This window comes from Ranitomeya variabilis, chromosome 6, assembly GCF_051348905.1.
Source record: "Ranitomeya variabilis isolate aRanVar5 chromosome 6, aRanVar5.hap1, whole genome shotgun sequence".
NCBI lineage: Eukaryota > Metazoa > Chordata > Amphibia > Anura > Dendrobatidae > Ranitomeya > Ranitomeya variabilis.
The window spans coordinates 410,763,430-410,783,089 of record NC_135237.1 but is presented as its reverse complement, the minus strand read 5'-3'; the positions used below and the strand labels follow the sequence as shown (position 1 = coordinate 410,783,089).

At 40.3% G+C, this 19,660-nt stretch overlaps 1 protein-coding gene across 1 annotated transcript in view; it reads right to left on the bottom strand.

Annotated features, from left to right (window-relative positions):
- LAMA1 (laminin subunit alpha 1) overlaps nucleotides 1-19,660 on the bottom strand; it is a 236,431-nt gene that overhangs the window by 22,674 nt on the left and 194,097 nt on the right. Inside the window, exons 48-57 of the mRNA XM_077270228.1 lie at nucleotides 19,075-19,199; nucleotides 14,786-14,936; nucleotides 13,307-13,451; nucleotides 10,473-10,614; nucleotides 10,033-10,147; nucleotides 7,753-7,923; nucleotides 4,630-4,781; nucleotides 2,667-2,855; nucleotides 2,393-2,582; nucleotides 776-891 (exon numbers count right to left, since the gene is read on the bottom strand). Of these exons, the coding sequence (XP_077126343.1) occupies nucleotides 776-891; nucleotides 2,393-2,582; nucleotides 2,667-2,855; nucleotides 4,630-4,781; nucleotides 7,753-7,923; nucleotides 10,033-10,147; nucleotides 10,473-10,614; nucleotides 13,307-13,451; nucleotides 14,786-14,936; nucleotides 19,075-19,199 (1,496 nt within the window). The remainder of the gene's footprint in view (nucleotides 1-775; nucleotides 892-2,392; nucleotides 2,583-2,666; nucleotides 2,856-4,629; nucleotides 4,782-7,752; nucleotides 7,924-10,032; nucleotides 10,148-10,472; nucleotides 10,615-13,306; nucleotides 13,452-14,785; nucleotides 14,937-19,074; nucleotides 19,200-19,660) is intronic.

The window sequence follows — 19,660 nt, the reverse complement described above, 5'->3', positions numbered from 1 at the left end:
CAAAATGTGGGCACTGTCTTCTAGGGCACTTTCACAGGGCATTAATATATTCTAGAGGTTTGTTTTACCATCTAGAGGACCCACAGGACCATAAAGTAGGTGCAGTAATAGGGACACATACGGCAGCAGCAGCTCAGCATTGGGGTATCAGTAGGATGAGGCTTTTTGTGCAGGTTGGAAATAGATGGGGCTGTTCTGAAAATGTGAGAAGTCAAATGTGTCTTTGTTTTAATCTTGCTGGAAAAAGTTGTCATGTCAGTCTGGGCAGATGGAAAAGACAGGAAAAGTGAATGATTCTTCCAGAAAGAACATCATCTTTAAGTCACCATCAACAACTGTGCTGCAATCACCTATTTGTTCTGTCTACTACTATATGGTCACCATACGGCAGTAATATCAGTGTTGATCTTTGTATAGAGATATTTTTTAGTAACAGCCGGGTTATCTGCTGAGGTTCTCTTACATCCACTATTAGGGTGCACCACCATAGTTGTAATCAGGTTTTCCTGGATAGGGGCCCACTCAGAAGCTTGGCCTCCTCGAACCAAAACCCTAGCTACACCTATGCCCAGGTATATAGATTTAGTTTAAGGAAAATAAAAAATAAGGCTCACACCACAGACTATCATTATAAGATACTTGGGTTCAGCATTTAAAGCCTCACCATTATTATGCCCTGTAGGAGATTGAGCTGTCTGTTTGGTCTGTTTGGCTGCATACTTGGCACATACGTCCTTTTATATTGAAACAATAAGGCATATTGATTTGTACTTACCGTCTTCTGATGGTAGATTGGTCAAATGGCAAAATTATATGGCTTCCTCTAGTAAGACCAAACTGGTGGGCATCTGGTACATAAGCTGGTAATATATCCTGTGCACATGGTAATGGCTATATTAACACAAAAGACAATACATTAGTAATATTAACCTTGATATTTTAATACTAGAAAACATTCTGCCGTATCTTCAGGATAAGAAAGTATGGATTCCAACAACATGATGGAGATCCGGACTCAGAATTACTATTGTTGCATTTTAACCTTACCTTTTCAGTTGTAATCTTAAAGGGGTTATCAAGAACTATTTATTTTTTACTATGGGTCTGAAAACTAAGAGGCAGGTAGTTGCTAACTACCTGCCTGTTGTGCCCAGCGCCAATCTCAGCCTGCACAGACTGATCACAGATCTCTGATGTCAGGTCAACTGAGTAAGGCTTCAGCTTAACTGCGGGGAGCCAGCTGTCAATCAGCATGATGTTGGCAGTCACGCCCTATCAACTGAGGAGCCCAAAAGAAGAGCTGCTTTGTCGATGTGAAGCAATGGAATCGCCGGCCTCTGTTAGCAGCTACCTGCCTGTTGGTTTTTAGGCCCACAGTACAAAAAAAATTGTCCTGAACAACTCCTTTATTAATTTGAACCAATTTACATAATACACATCTAAGTAATTAGCTGAATTGCTGTAAGAAGCTGTACTATATTTTCAGTCATTACATATTATATGGTATATGCGCGCAATGCAAACATCATGTTTTCGGCTTATGTAAGCCCAGATAAGAAATGTAGCTCTCTTTCTGTAAATTACTTTCACAACCACTAAAAGTGAATTATCACAATAGTTATTATTTATTATTATAGCACCATTTATTCCATGGCGCTTTACATGTGAGAAGGGGTATACATAATTAAAAAAAAGTACAGTAATCTTAGACAATACAAGTCACGACTGGTACAGGAGGAGAGAGGACCCTGCCCACGAGGACTCACAATCTACAGTTCCATCCAGAAGTGTCATGAGACACTGATTAAATGTTTGCATAAAATATGCATGAGGAATGGAAATGGAGAAAAAAAAGAAGAAAGACATAGTTGCATGTAACAAGAGGGGGTTTGGGATATGGATGGTAGAATCTGCAGGAGAAGAATGGCTTTAGTGCTGTTTATAGCGATTCTGGTTTTCATTCTGGCAAAGTGTTGGGTGTAGAATGAGGAAAATTTAAGGCACTAAAGTTATTCCCACCAGACAAAAATCCATTATGTGATCAGGAACATCAAAGCAGTATATAAAGCAACATGTTGGCCACAAACAGTCACAAGCCAAAACATGAAAATCAGTCTTTACAAAGGATGCCTGTGGCCAAAATGTCACTTTATATGCTTGTTTGATTTGTGTACGGGGAATAATTCTGGTGCTTTGGATTTTCCTCATTCTGGATTGCACTGGCGGTTGGGTGCAGAGCTGCTCAAAGACAAACAGAGTCATGTGAGTGGCGTAGGAGAAACTTTTGCCTTAAAGACAATTATTTTTTATTATTTTATTGATTCCAATACAAAGTATCTTTCATTGTCCCCTCGATATAAAAGCAGTCTACTTGATCTAGTCTATGGATTACCTTTGTGACATGTGACCTCTGTACAGAAGTTGTTATCTGCGGTTTTATTTCTGTTACAGGTCCAGATGGTACAGGAGTTGGTGGCAGGTCTTGCTCATCATTGTTAATGATGGGTATAGGCTTCTCTCTCAACATACAGCTGTCCATCTGAACATTTTCATACTTTACAACAGTGGTGAAATCCATTTGCCTAATTAATATTAAATAGGAAACAGTCATAATTCATACATCCTAATACAATGTCCAATGGCATTTTATTTCCTATTAAACTTACTCCATGTTTAAAATTAAATTCTGGATACATCCGTAGAATGACTGGCTTGTTTTGAGCATCGTTGCGGCCATTTTTGCAGGCACTCCACCAATGAAAAAGTTGGATGTTTTAATGTGAACTGATTCAACAGATGGACCATTTAGCCTGGCTTCAACTGGCTTTCCTTCATCAACCTGTACACTCACCATCCTGTAAAACACAAATAATTTTAATTTCACTAAAAAAGCAGTATGATACGTAGAATAGCTAGAAAAGTAGTTATAGTTATGTAGCATTAAAATGTTTATGTAAAAAAGCAGGAGAAAGAGTGGTGTGGTATATGGGGGAACTGGACTATTAGTGGTCTTCGTATAGGAGAGATGGCATAGCAAGGGTTTGGCATAAAGGGGAGCTGGCCTAGGATTAGTCTTACACATAGGAGAGCTGGAATGAGATTGGTTTTGCTTACTGAAGAGCTGGAGGAGGAATGGTCTGTCAGAAAAAGGAAGTTGTAGGAATGGTCTGGCACATGGGTGACCCAAAATAGCTGATCTGACACATAGGACAGCTGGAGTCGGCATGGTTGTGCACATAGGTGAGCTAGGGTATGAGGAACATTGCACATAAGGCCTCTTTCACACTTCCGTCTTTTTCCTCCCGTCGAAATCCGTAGAGTTTTGAAAAAACAGGATCCTGCAAATTTTTCTGCAGGATCCTGTTTTTTCCCATAGAATTGTATTAGCAAAGGATGGTCATCCGTTTCATCCATTGTGCACTAGATCCGTCGGAAAATAGCGGTCCGTCGTGCGGAGAAAACGTTCAGAGGAACGTTTTTTCTGCACGTCGGAAAATCCGTCAGCGTCAGGTCCTGCGCCGTCCGTCGTTGGCTACAATGGAAGCCTATGGGCGCAGGATCCGTCGCTGACCGTCAAACACAGGAATCCAGTGACGTATCCCATTCTGAGCATGCCCGGAAGGATTTTTTTATACCTGAAAGTGCAGGCAGGAACTCCTTCGACACATCCGTCATAACACTGGATGCGTTGCACACGTTTTCCAATATTTGCACAACATCTGTCGATACGTCACTTCGCTGCATTATGACGCACCACGAACGACGGAAGTGTGAAAGAAGCCTAAAAGTGAAGTAGTATGGTCTGATACAAATGGGAGTGGGAGCAGAAGTGGTATGACATATAGGAAAGCTAAAGAACTATGAAACTATGTTACAGAATTAACTATTTTAAGGCTGCCGTCACACTAGCAGTATTTGGTCAGTATTTTACATCAGTATCTGTAAGCCAAAACCAGGAGTGGAACAATTAGAGGAAAAGTATAATAGACACATATGCACCACTTCTGCATTTATCACCCACTCCTGGTTTTGGCTTACAAATACTGATGTAAAATACTGACCAAATACTGCTAGTGTGATGGCAGCCTAAAAGTGATTTACTACAAGGCATGATTAATATATAGGGAAGGAAAGAGGTAATCCGCTCACCTTCCAGGGAGGACAATTCAGTGTGAAAACCACTTTTCACACAGGAACCCTGGTAGACCTTGATAGATCAGAGTGTGGTTCAGGGAGTTTTGGTAAACATCCAGGTCAGAAAAGGAAGAAGGGTCCATGATGACTTGACTCCAGCATCAATGGAAAAATGGTAAAACATAACTTTTACTGTACAAGTAAACACATGGTGAAAAATTGTAATTGAATAGTAAAAGTTAGGTTTTAACATTTTCCCATTGGTGCTGGTGCCCAGACCTCATGGACCCTTCTTCCTATGATAAATGTATGGTTGACATGTATAAATGATCCAAGGAAATGGTAAATAAGTAAAAAGGGTCTGGTACCTAATCTAGTGTAAACGTTTTGCCCTTTGTAAAGTAGGAAAAAATAGAGGACAGGCATGTCCAGAGACCTGAAACCAGTGAGAAAAGCTGAGGATAGAACGGTTGATTTAGTTATCACATACTGTACCTCTTGTTACGATGAAGAATAAGGGAATGTTCTTGACCGTCACTGTATGTTCCAGTTATTGATTTGACCACCAACTTCCTTGTGCTTGCTCCATCCATAGGATTGATATGCAATTCAATATGTCCATTTACCAGCATTATAGCAAAGAATGGCTAAAGAAAAACAAAGCAATAATTACCTCTTAACAAGTCATCTTAGTAACAGTGACCATATCATTCCTGGCAATGCACATTGGATATGCGGATGGCATTTGAAAAGACAGTGATTAATTTACTATTTTTCAAAGTAACCAGAATTTTAGAGATATTTCAGGTGCAACCCCTATAACAATATACAAAGAAAATAATTATTGCAAAAGTGAACGATCCTAAAAGTCCTAATGATATGTAAAATGCAAATGTCGATGGAAGGAATCAATATTCATATCATTATGACGCTAGTAAATTCTAAAGCACCTTTGGAAAATGTATTCTACATAGCTAAGACTCATTGCACAAATTATCCATTCGGCTAACTAACGATTTCTTCTGCATCTGAAATGAGGTAGAATAATATTCATCTTGTATTTCTAGCTCTGCTAGGCTGGAAAGTAAAGCTCTTATAATACAGGTGAAGTAAGAAAAGAAGTAATTCCTTTTATTTATTTTTTTTTATAAAATATTAATGTAGAAATTACTATTTCAAGATTTTTGCAGCACAAAACATACGCCATAGATACCCTGAATAAAGAATAAGCTCATGGCTTTGTGACCTTATTATACAGAGTGATTGGGCTCTAGGCACTGCCTCGGGTCATTGAAGTCTGAAAATCTAATTTCACAAACTGCCTGAGGCTTTGTCAAACAGCGGCAATTCTCACACAACACTGCTTTCCTGTGTAATCACACTTATATTAGGAGCATGCTTCCCATGCGGAACAAGCAGTGATGTATTCCCTTCTTCTGGGTAGGAATCCAACCCCATACAAGTGATCCCTTTAATGATATCGTTGGTGTGTCCATTCTCTCGTTCGATGGTGCACTTACATAACTGCATTAAATGGGTAAGCCCATGAACAACATCTATTACCTGTCCACAGGATAGATGATAAATGTATGATCACTGGGGGGTCCATGTCATGAAATAAAGTCCTCCATATGAATAGAGCATCGGTCACACATGTGCATTACTGCTCCAATTAATGTTTAAGAGACTGGTGGAGGCATATTGCTCCATACTGCATGTCTACACATGTAGCAGACCATATGTAATTTGCCACAAGGCCACATTGCGTTTTTGATGCGTTTTTTTCCCTGCAGGCAAAACTTGCTCTCTTGGCACTAGAGAAGCTGCTTACAAAAAGTAGGTTTTGGTGCATTTTTGCTCTATTTTTTTGGTGCAGATTATATGTGTCATTTGTCTACAGTACATGTTTAATAAAGTTAGTTTTATTTACCAAAAACAGCAAAAATGCACTATTGCGGTTTTGCACTCTCATTGCTTTCGATGGTGAAAAAATGCTGCAAAAACGCTGAAAGAAGTAACATGCTGTAGTTTTCAAAACTGCTGCCAATTTCCAATTCAGTCATCATGAAAAAAAACAATCGTATGCACAAGATTTCTAAAATCTCATAGTTGTTGCTGGTAGCCTTAGGGTATGTTTCCATGGTCAGTAAACACTGCGGGTTTGATGCTGCCTTCATCCGCAGCATCAAACCCACAGTGGCCAGATGTTACAGCATAGTGGAGGAGATTTCAAGAAATCCCATCTCCACTATGCGTGCAGCGGCGCCCGCGGCTTCCCTGCGGAGACGGATATGAGGCGCGTCTTTCAAGACCGCAGCAAGTCAATTTATCTTGCGGAGACGCTCCATCGCCGCAAGATAAATTTCCCATCCAATGTATAGGATGCGGTGATTTTGCACGGTTCAGTGAACACATGCGGAATCACCTGCGTTCAAAAGCAGACAGCGCTTTGGACGGAGCGGACATGTGCTGCATCCAAAGCGCTGCCGCTTCTTGACTGTGGAAACATACCCACAAAGTAGCTTCTAATTTGCATAAAAAAACTGCAAAAACACAACATGTGAACATAGCGTAAGGCAATGTTTAGCCTGGCATTTTTTGCACTGTTCTTTTTTGTTGGAGTAGCCTAAACCTTCACTTTGGGTAGTAAAAAATGCAGCAAAAAATAAACAGCAAAAATGCTGCATTTTTTGCTGTGTTTTTCAAGCAGATTACACATGTGATTTGTCTACATTACATGCTAATAAAGTGTAATAATATGTAATAAAGCTGTGTGAACAAAGTCTAATGTGTGCTAATGGAGATTTCAAAACCCCATTCACACATTTACGGTATGTAGCAGAAAAACAAGAAGTCTATTATTTGCTGTATTACATTTTCAAAATGTGGCGGATTTGCAATTTAAAGAATATATTCTGTAGAAACTGCATTTCTACGTCCATGGTAAAATTTCCTGTAAATATGTGGCTAAGTCTGCAGTATATAACGTTTGTCACATCGCTCCTTTGCCCAATTTGCTATATGCTAAACCAACATTTAACATTTTTGCATTTTAAAGTACAATATCAACAGATTTTTTATGCATTGCACCATGAGGACTCTCGGTAACAGATTTGCAAAGACAGCAAAATTGGAAATGAAATGTTTGCTCAATATATTGTATTTTATATTTGCTGACTATATAGCCAGTAGTAGTCAAAAACTGAGTTTACTTTAAAAGAAGTTGAGTGCCGATAGCCGAGTGCCGATAGCCAATGCCAATAGCCGAGTGTCGAGTGCCAAGTGCCGATAGCCAATGCCAATAGCCGAGTGCTGAGTGTCGAGTGCCAAGTGTGGATAGCCAATAGCTGAGTGTCTAGTGCCGAGTGCCAAGTGCCAATAGCTGAGTGCCAAGTGCTGAGTGTCGAGTACCAAGTGCCGAGTGCCAAGTGCCCCTTCAACCTATTTGTATTTATTTCAAGGTAACATATATGGATGCAATTTAAAATAATTTATACATCATGTTGCAAAATCTATTCTCTTATTCTCTTCTATTCTCTTACTTTTTATACATAATTTTTACAGTGGAAACTTGATTTAAGCATTACATTGACCTTTAGAGTAAAATGTATTACTCACCAGTTGGGCTTGTCGGCGCATTCTTTTTTCTACTTGCTTGCCAAAACCAGCCATGATAATTCCTGTCTCATTGAATGTGGAAAATGACACCATGACCTCAGATTCTGGTGGCAGAGAGACAGGTACCATCTCTACATAGCCATCATTGAGAACTGTTAGGCTACGAGTAGGCTGGAAAGAAAAAAGAAACTGCTGAAGCATCAACAGAACTCAATCACTTTTAATTCACTTTTAATGCGAACTCCATGTACTGTATTATTAACCAATTTTCAAAAATTATCAATATTGCCATTTTAATAGATAAATAAAATGACGCACACTTGGAGCAACATGCTTGATATTTCAGATGATTTCACATTGTGGCTAGAATAATAATAATATTTTGGTACCATGAATAAGACCTGAATGGTCAAAACACGTCGGTTTGGACCACCAGGGACCCCATTTTCAGGTTGCACATAACCTAGTTTTGGTTTTAAAATATGTCTCCAATAAATTGATATTTTAATGAAGATCTACACTGGAGAATTTTCTCTCAATACTGTGTAATGAGGCTGTGTGGGGACATAATACTGTGTAAGGGTATGTTTCCACGGTACGTAAACGCTGCTTGTTTGACGCTGCAGCGTCAAACAAGCAGCGTCCAGATGTTCCAGCATAGTGGAGGGGATTTTATGAAATCCCGTCTCCACTATGCGTGGAAACCCGCACGCGGCGGCCCTGCGACTCCGGACATGCTGCGCGTCTTTTCAGAACGCAGCATGTCCGTACACCTTGCGGGGACGCTGCGTCCCCGCAAGGCATATCACAGGGCCCTATGGCGAGGGGTGCGATGATCCCGGATGTGTACTGTACACATCCGGCACCATCGCGTCCCAGAAAGGGGGCGGGGCTAGCGCCGAGCGGCTTCGCCGCTGCGGCGATCCCGCCGGCGAAACGGACCGTGGAGACATACCCTAAGTGGGTTGTGTGGGGACATAATACTGTGTAAGTGGGCTGTGTGGGGACATAATACTGTGTAAGTGGGTTGTGTGGGGACATAATACTGTGTAAGTGGGCTGTGTGGGGACATAATACTGTGTAAGTGGGCTGTGTGGGGACATAATACTGTGTAAGTGGGCTGTGTGGGGACATAATACTGTGTAAGTGGGCTGTGTGGGGACATAATACTGTGTAAGTGGGCTGTGTGGGGACATAATACTGTGTAAGTGGGCTGTGTGGGGACATAATACTGTGTATGTGGGCTGCGTGGGGACATAACTGTATAAGGGGCTGTGTGGGGACATAATACTGTGTAAGGCGGCTGTGTGGGGATATTAATAGGCATGGAGGCTGTGGGGACAAAATACTGTGTAGTGAAGCTTTGTGGGGAAGTCATACGGTTTGAGGGGACATCATTCTGTTTGAGAGGCTGTGTGGTGACATCATATTATGTGTGGTGGTTGTGTGGCATTATATTTGGGTATGGGGAGCTCTTGATCAAAATACATGGGCTGAATAACAGGAGCAGTATAATCTACTGCTTTCTGGAAACTTTATAAAAAGCAGTACATTTTAGGTAAGAACACAAATTATAATAAGCCCTATTCTAATATGTTTTAACAGTTGCAACTAGTCTACAGACTTAATTCTGCTCAATATTAAGCGATAAAAATAAATTTAAAACAATAAACAGAATTAAATTTGGCTGTTTGGTTCAGCCCTCCACAACTTATAGTATGTCAAGTGGCCCCTTCGGAAAATTAATTAATTAAATGCTGAGCTCTGTATATGCATTTTACATTGGCAGAAAGCTGCCAATCATTGGCGGGTCGGGGTTACACAGAGCAGGAGGACTAGGAGGCACAAGACAACTAGTCTTCTTTAGTGATGAGTGAGTGTGCTCGTTACTCGAGTTTTCCGAGCATGCTCGGGTGTTCTCCAAGTATCTTGGATGTGCTCGCAATGTGACACCACTCTCTTACAGGTGTCGCAGCCAAAGTCGTTATGCAGCTCTCGCATCAAAAACATGGGTGATAAATATATAGTCTCTGGTGGTTTGACAGTTAACCCCCCACCAATCCTGAAAATGGGTGATTAAGGGAATAGATTAATTTAAATTATGGTTCACGTCATCTGCACACATTTTCTGAAAATATTCCTACAGCATGTAGCAAAACATTTTAATCTAGATGTGAATAATTTCATGCACAGAATTTCTTTACTAAACAGCCTCATTAAAAGCTGAAATGTCTAACTAAATAAAAACGATACTGGTAATTAAACCCAAGCGCCTCTCACCTCTAATTTGCAGCCTTTTCTCACACCATATGCATTTCTCAGCAAGTCAAAGTTTGAGCGTGAAATTTCCAAATTCCTTACGCAACCAACATAGGATCTACTGCTTAGCGGACGTCTAGGCATGAAAATGAAAAAGTATTGCATATTGTCCAATGTAGATACACAGATCAACCAATCTATATGTATCATTGCATGATCTCAAACTGAATAGCACGACAAAGGTCTTATTTCTACGACCAACCAAGGTCATGGCTGGAGAGGACTGTATAGGCTATTCCTTCTTTTTGTTTTTAGGATTACCGTAATATAGAAATACATAGAAATCAGACTCAAAGAATCAGAGATTGTCAGAGTTGAAGGGACCTCAAGGGTCATCGTGTCCAACCCCCTGCTCAATGCAGGATTCACTAAAGCCTCTCATCTCTCATAATGAAACATACCTGACAACTCTGGACCTAGGAAGGCCACCGATATATATTGGATCTTTATCTGATCTGTTAAGGTCTGACGCGGTGCCAGGGGCTTCTCCTTGCTTTGTCTCCTTCTGGCTAGAATTGTAGGAATCCATAACAGCCAAAATACCTTTTCAGAAATAATCATATATAATTAGTGTCCTTCATTAATTATACTGGTTGTCTCACGAGGGCAACTGCTGTCTAGTACATATGGACTTTATAATGAAGGGTCCACTGATCAGGACCCCCTATAATCAGAATGTAAAGTGGTTTTGTGCGACTCTAGTGGACTTGAACCGTTGAATATCTGTTGAACCCAATGGTTTTGGAGGGACCAGATGACCATCTAATGTATATATTCCCTGATGACAAATGGTGGAGGAATGACTTCAATGTGCCCGATAATTGGTTGACACGAGAGATAAGCCACCACAAGAAGAGTCTGGCATTGGCATACTACCCACTTCGGAAAGGAAACGGCCAAGCCAGCATATATCTGTATATGGGGAGTAAGTGTTTGAAGGGCAAGTGTCATCAGAATATGACCTATTGTTTAAATTAGATTACTGTGTTACACATTTTTTTTATTTGGCAATGTTTTATTTTATCTTTATTAAATACCAAAATGAATAATTTTGCAATTTTCACATTGGCTCTCCCTCTCTTCACAATAACCTTTGCACACACTGATTAGATGCTTCAATACAAAAGATAGATTCATTGATGCTAATGTACATGTGCATTTCTTGGAACAATTGGAAGTTATAGTCTAAAATTACCTTAGTGGAAAGTGTGTAAACGGCACGATTTCTATTTGTAATTTTTAATGCAGATTGTGATTTGGAAAAAAGACATTGCCAAAAATAAAAAAAAAAGTTTTACATTTAACACAAAAATCTGATTTAAGCAAGATGTAATTTTCAGTTGACACATTCTACATTCATACTACATTTCTCCTCTAGCAGCCGCAGGGGAAATGTCTGACTGTTCATAGACTAAGCAGTAACGTTAGCTGTTTGCTATTGGTGCCAGAACGGCAGAAATAAAATGTACAGACATGATTTTGTAGAATGCAGTGTATACCTTAGTAAACTATTAAAGTATTTAATAATAGCACCATTTCACAGTTTAGTAACCACAATCCAACTCTACCCATAATGATTATGTCATTACACACTGTGACAGATCGTGCGTGCAACCAAATATCTTGGATAACTGCTATCTGTGGTTTTCAAGAATAACGCTCATGCCTATGATAGTCTATGGGGCTGTGAACATCTGATTTTTTCCTTGGATTGAGTCATCTTCTTAAAAAATCAGAGATGTACAATGTTGATCCAAAAGTCAGATCAAAATTGGCAATGCAAGTCAATGGGTTTGTGAAGAAAATCAAACTGCACTCGGATGACAACTGAGTGTGATTCAATTTTCACAGATTGACAGAATGGAGAAGGTGGAGTAACTTTTTTTTCCCATCACATCCAAGAAAAATTGATCACACCCTGATCACACTCTGATCACACCCTGATCACACTCTGATCACACCCTGATCACACTCTGATCACACCCTGAGCACTCTGATCACACCCTGATCACACCCTGAGCACACCCTGATCACACCCTGAGCACACCCTGATCACACCCTGAGCACACCCTGATCACACCCTGAGCACACTCTGATCACACCCTGAGCACACCCTGAGCACACTCTGAGCACACCCTGAGCACACCCTGAGCACACTCTGATCACACCCTGATCACTATAATTGGACCATTTTTCGCAGATGTGGAGAAATCAGTTGTGTGAACCTACCCTACCAGAATGAAATCACGTGGTCATATAACTCTATTAGGGCAATCACTATACCTTGCTTCTTTTTCCGCTGGAAAGCAACTTTATACCAAGCGCACCCTGATCACACTCTGGTCACACCCTGATCACACTCTGATCACACCCTGAGCACACTCTAAGCATACCCTGATCACACTCTGATTACACCCTGATCACACCCTGATCACACTCTGATTACACCCTGATCACACTCTGATCACACCCTGATCACACTCTAAGCACACCCTGATCACACTCTAAGCACACCCTGATCACACCCTGATCACACTATGATCACACCCTGATCACACTCTGATCACACCCATAGCACACTCTAAGCACACCCTGATCACGCTCTGAGCACACCCTGAGCACACCCTAATCACACCCTGATCACTATAATTGGACCATTTTTCTCAGATGTGGAGAAATCAGTTGTGTGAACCTACCCTACCAGAATGAAATCACATGGTCATATAACTCTATAAGGGCAATCACTATACCTTGCTTCTTATTCCGCTGGAAAGCAACTTTATACTAAGCGCACCCTGATCACACTCTGATCACACCTTGATCACACTCTGAGCACACCCTGAGCACACTCTGATCACACCCTGATCACACTCTGAGCACACCCTGATAACACTCTGAGCACACCCTGATCACACTCTGATTACACCCTGAGCACACTAAGCACACCTTGATCACACCCTGAGCACACCCTGATCACACCCTGAGCACACCCTGATCACACTCTGATCACACCCTGATCACACCCTGATCACACTCTGATCACACCCTGATCACACTCTGATCACACCCTGATCACACCCTGAGCACACTAAGCACACCCTGAGCACACCCTAATCACACTCTGATCACTATAATTGGACCATTTTTCTCAGATGTGGAGAAATCAGTTGTGTGAACCTACCCTACCAGAATGAAATCATGTGGTCACATAACTCTATAAGGATAATCATTATACCTTGCTTCTTATTCCGCTGGAAAGCAACTTTATACCAAGCGCCATCATTATAGCGTCCATCTGTGGTCAGTACCAGAGGACCTGAACCCAACTCTACTGAAAGTCGCAGCTTTCCATCCACGATTTCCAGAGATAGAAAATCTGTCTGAAGAAGGAAATAGAAAACACATTCAGGAGCACAGTCCTATCAATCTTATGAACAAGTGACATGAAAATGTTCAGCCTGGGGGGGTGAAAACAATAACACTGCAAACATTGTATCAGACAGGTACAACTAATGTTGTACAACAGTATGCTGCTTCTCCTCCTATACATACATGTATGACACAAGATGTCTCGATCTTTATATTATCATAAGTCTGTCTGTGATGGTAAAGCGTAATTACTAGTAAAGTGTGTGCCACCAAACGTTAACTATATGAGCAATTTATATGGTGAGATTGCACTGACTACATTCCTGCGATCACAATGATAGATCATCGCTCCTTCTCACCGCTCAGCTCGGATCTCTGACGTGTGTCTGCAATTTGCATGTAGAATTGTCTGCCACATTTTAAGGAGTCCTGGGACATGTAAATTGAGCCGGAGTTACTTGACCCTGCCTTGGTTTATTCCTGACCACCTTCTTTTTAGTCAGCAGCTGCCTGGTGTGACTTTCCTGGGGGATTTCACTTGTCAGCTCTGATTTCTCTGATGGGGTCTCCGTGGAATTCCAGGGCTTATATTACAATCCACACTAGCCTCTGGATAAAATTAACTACAAATGTGGACCAAATGTTACAGCCATGTTTACATTACCAATTACTGGTGACTTTGTTAGAAAAAGTCCAAGCGCTCCAACACGTCTGCCCTTAGTGCTGCCGTTTACTTTCTGAGATATTTATTTTGCTTTTTGTCTTTACTATGTTTTTTTTTGCATTTTTGATCTCGCTCTTATGGTGAATTTATATCTGTTTTATGCATGGTTGATAATACTCAAGGATCATTTTTTCATTTACAGCCTCACCTGTTTCTCCACTGAAATCTATGGAAGTTAGAGAGACAAGTGTCCCCTAATTGTCTCTTTTAGCAACTCCCATAGACTTCACCAGAGGCAGGTACATGACTGCATGGCCACATCTCCTTTGATGACAAGAGGGGAGAATCAGGAGTTCTGAATCGGTGAGAGGGAGTTGGCAGATCCCTGTTCTTCTGATAGATGAGGGCCCTAGAGGTGATATCTATTAGGCATTTATGGCACATCGACGGTATATGAAGAAGCAGCCAAAAAGAGATCCCCCAAAAAATGAAGCTTCTTTTATAATAGGATGTATAATCAGTGGCCCTTTAAGTCGCCAAACTAGGAGACAATCAAATCCAAATCAATGACAAATCCAACCTCACTACATAAGTATTTATCTAAACCATCATCTGCTAAAAAAAAGACATTTTAAAGCTGCACAATGATAATACTATGATCTGACATTTAATGAGACTTACTGTTCCATTAGAGGCAAGGTAAAGTAGAAGCCCATTGGGTGAAAACGTGCGGAAGTGGATAAATATCTGAGTCGTGGTAGAACGTAGGGTCTTTTCCACAATGGAATACCCACTGCCATCAAAATAAAATGAAGTATCTTCATCCTGGGGGCTAGAAAAAAAAAATCCCTTAATCAAAGCTTAATCAAAGAAATATAAACCTTTGGAGCAAAAGTATAAGGGCAGAAATAATTAGCACTGTCAGTAACGGATACCAATTTTCAAATATATAAAAAAAAACCACAAGAAATAACGTATATATACAGTATATGCATTTATTGCTTTTATTATTTATATTGCAAAGGACTATTAATATTGAAAAACATGGTTAAATGTGCTAAGTAGCCATTCATGGTTACTCATCATCATCATACATTAAGATATATACGCACAGCTGTGATGAGTCAATGGGAAATTATTTTAAATGTTGCAGGCTAAAAATCTCTATTTATTATAATATACCATGAAAATGAGCTAAGTTGTGTGGAGTGGTGATTACACGCTGTGCTGGATTACCATTTATATTCTTAGTCCAGTATGTTGTGATACAGCGTCCTCTGCTGGTCCAATCTGCTAATTGCAGAAGACGTCCTTGAATTTCTGCTAAAAATATACAGAATTCTGGCAGAGCATCAGAACGTAATGGCCCAGGTAAATAATAGTAGGATTATTGGGAGTGTGAGACTTGCGAGTTGGCATCAGTTTCTTCTACATTGGAAACCAGATTACGGGTATAATTTATCAGGAATCCTATGCTTCTTGTTTTGTTACGGCTGGCTCATGAAAGTGTGAACTAAAAATATTTGGGAAGTTTTCAAGGTTACTGAATCCTTGAAAGGCAAACTGAATTAGATGTTTTCTTTTATCAAATGGATTAGGACAGTACAATCTTATAGACTGCTATAAGTCAATTCACAAGTCCTCATCTATCATTGCTTTTGTTCTTGGAACTTAAGTCCCTGTTTTCCACCATCATGTGTGATATTAATGGGGAATTGTAGATTTAAACTCTATTAGGTTCTGGAGTAGATGACAAATTTAATTGTACAATCTAAGGGCCCATGCACATGACCGTATTTTCGGACAAAACATCGGATCACACTCAGACTAATGTTATTCTATGGACTAGTGCACATGTTCTATCTTTTTCCTCGGACCAAGATGGTCTGATTAAAAAGTCACAATATTCCCAAGTTGGTCCAATTATCAGATAATACTCAGCCAATCAAGTCAACGAGACCATGGAAAACATCGGACTGCATTTGTATGACACCTGAGTACAGCCTTACAGCCTGATTTTCACGGACTGAAAGAATGGAGAAGAGGCAGAATTTTTTTTCCCTATCTTTTCTCCATCCAACAAAATCTGATGATTCTGTGATCACACTCTGAGCAAACAAATGTAATTAGCCTGATTCTCTCGGTTGAGAGAAAATATTGTCATTCGACCCTATAGGTACCTTCACACATAACGATATCGTTAACAATATCGTTGCAACGTCACGCTTTTTGAGACGTAGCAATGATCCCGCTAACGATCTCGTTATGTGTGACAGCGACCAACGATCAGGCCCCTGCTGGGAGATCGTTGGTCGTAGGGAATGATCAGGACCTTTTTTTGGTCGCTGATCACCCGCTGTCATCGCTGGATCGGCGTGTGTGACGCCGATCCAGTGATGTGTTCACTTGTAACCAGGGTAAATATCGGGTTACTAAGCGCAGGGCCGCGCTTAGTAACCCGATATTTACCCTGGTTACCATTGTAAAAGTAAAAAAAAAAAAAACACTACATACTCACATTCCGAGGTCTGTCACGTCCCCCGCCGTCAGCTTCCCTGCACTGACTGTCAGCGCCAGCCGTAAAGCAGAGAACAGCGGTGACATCACCGCTGTGCTCTACTTTACGGCCGGCGCTGACACAGTCAGTGCGGGAAGCTGATGGCGGGGGACGTGACAGACATCGGAATGTGAGTATGTAGTGGTTTTTTTTTTACTTTTACAATGGTAACCAGGGTAAATATCGGGTTACTAAGCGCGGCCCTGCACTTAGTAACCCGATGTTTACCCTGGTTACCCGGGGTCTTCAGCATCATTGAAGACAGTTTCAACGATGCCGAAGTCGTTGGTCGCTGGAGAGAGCTGTCTGTGTGACAGCTCCCCAGCGACCACACAACGACTCACCAACGATCACGGCCAGGTCGTATCGCTGGTCGTGATCGTTGGTAAGTCGTTTAGTGTAACGGTACCTTATGAATGAAGGTAACCTTGGATTCATCAAGTGTCAAACAACTAAATGCCATAACAACTGATTAGAGCTTGGTCATCATTACATGCGCTACTTGTTAAAAATGACGGTTAAAGTTATTGTTCACCCTCAGATTCACTGACAGAAAACATATTCAAAGTTTTCTTTTTATTTAGTATTTTAGTACTAAAACATAAAAAAAAAAAATTGGTGTCATTGTACTGATCTATTTAAAAAAGCCAGCATCATTTGTACTGAGTGAATTCTATAAAACATTTTTTGAAAGCGGATCTTTCACAAGTTTGAGCATGATAAACTGGCTACATCACACAATAGTGGAAGCAGAACTGAGTAAAACATGGTATTTAGTATTTTTTTAAAAAATTTCCTCTCTGTTGAAGATATTAGCTTGTAAAGTTTACTTTCTAATTTATCTTATAGTTCAACTGGGCATTACCAGAGACTTGGCTCTGAGGGTGTGTATTTCTTCCCCTGTATAAGGTTGACCAATCATAAGTATTCAGGGGAAGAAAGAATATGTCCTCCTCTCCTCTCTGATCTCTGCAGCTACAGTACAGTTGAGTGATGTATCATTATGAACAGATCTTATCACTTGGCAGTCAGTGTGGGGGAAGGGTGAGAGCTGACAGCACTGTAAGATGAGATCTGGAAGTATTTGTAACTAAACTCTGGTGCATCTTTACACAGTAGAGGCAGAGATCAGACAGGAGAGGAGGACATGTTCTTTCTTCCCCTGCATGACACTGTCTGCTTATTATTGGTCAACCTCATGCAGAAGAAGAAGTTGACGTCTTTATTCCAAACTTTGGTTTGGGTACCAGAACCGTAACCGAACCCCATTGAAAACAATGGGGACCAATAATATTGAGCTGGAAAATTCTCTCTCTGCAACGAACTTCCCCTGGAACGCTGAACATTGTAATGGACTCCCATGAGAATTTTATGCTCGTACCGAAACAGTAACGGTCCGGTACGAACACTGAACTTTTAAGTTCGTGTTCGCTCATCTCTACCCAAAAGACAAATATCTGGTAATACCTAGTTAAACTAGAACATAAAAACTTTACAAGATAATATCTCTGCAACATAGAGGAGAAATTACAAAATAAAAATTATGTTTAACTCGGCTCTTCAGTCATTAATCCATGATGTGGCCAGTTTAACATGTTCAAGCTGGTGAAAGGTCCACTTTAACGGAAACATGAAAAAAAACTGCAAAGAAATTAAAAATGGCTACAGTGCCAAGCGATTGGAAAACTAATGAGCATAATATTGTGGACCTAAAAAGAGTATGATTATAAAAGGATGGAGAGTCAATTTTAAGGCTCGTACATATTATTGTTTTACAGTTTTTTCCAGCAGTAATAAGAGATATAATGGACCTTCTTACAGCCATTGTAAACAGCTTTCCTTAAGCTTTTGCCTGAGGAGGTCCAGCAATTCTGAAAAAAAAGCTAAACTTCAAGAAAAAAGGCATTTGTGTCTGCGACCATCTGGAGCACATTAGAGAACATTAGGCAATGGCAGCGCAGCAGGGACAGACATTTCCTGGAGACTTTCTTTTTTACATTTCATATGCTTTAGTGGAAATATTTTTCCTAATTTTAATAAAGTAGATACTGGATATAAGGAAGAGAAGTAGACGACTCTGTGGCCTCCTACAGGGTTTAAGGCTGTAAGATGAGATGTTATCAAATCTAATGTTATGTCTTTTCATAAAATACTAAAGTTTTCAATAATGATTTGTTCTTTTTTAGATTTTGACTCTAAGATATATATATAATACTGGTCTCTATACACAATAGATAAATGTTGGTTGAACCTGAGAATCAGGACTAGCTGCCCATCTAATGTAAGTGGGGCGTCAACTCTTCCCGACAGATGATGCCTTCTTATGTGCTAGCAATTATTCTACGTAAATGGATAAGTGTAATTCACCCTTCAATTAATGCAAACATTACTTCTTGTCACATCTGGTAACTACCTTCCATAGCATCCGGCACACTTGCCCTGTCTCTGTACGTAGTTCCATAAACCAATAGATTTCCCATTCAGGAATGCTTCGCCCATGCAGCCCTTAAAGACTGATGTTTGGACTGCTGTTGACTTCTACAAGAGAAACAACCAATAATATAATAACAATAATATTATAAGTAATAACGGATGTTAGTATATTGATAATATGTAGCTATGAAACAGCAGAGGGTGACAAGGAGGCAACAGCTGAGACACGCCGATGTTTTCATGATATTTATTAATGATTTCTCTACTTATAGCCGAGTGCATGGACAATGGCTGTGGTAAAGAATCAGCTCCTCTACCTCCTCCCAACATCTGTTGCTCTTTAGAATGATTTCAGACCAGTCTAAATCTAGGCAGCGCTAATCTTACATAGCTCTGAGCAGTGCACCCATGAAAGATGCCGTATCTAAAAGTGTGTTCATATGTTGACTTTTTTGTTGCATTTTTTTTCATGCTGAAAAAAAGCAGCGCTTTACAATACCAGGATTATAAATTAGATTCCTAAAATCTCATTCACACAATGCTTTTATTCTCCTGGTGTCAGTTCT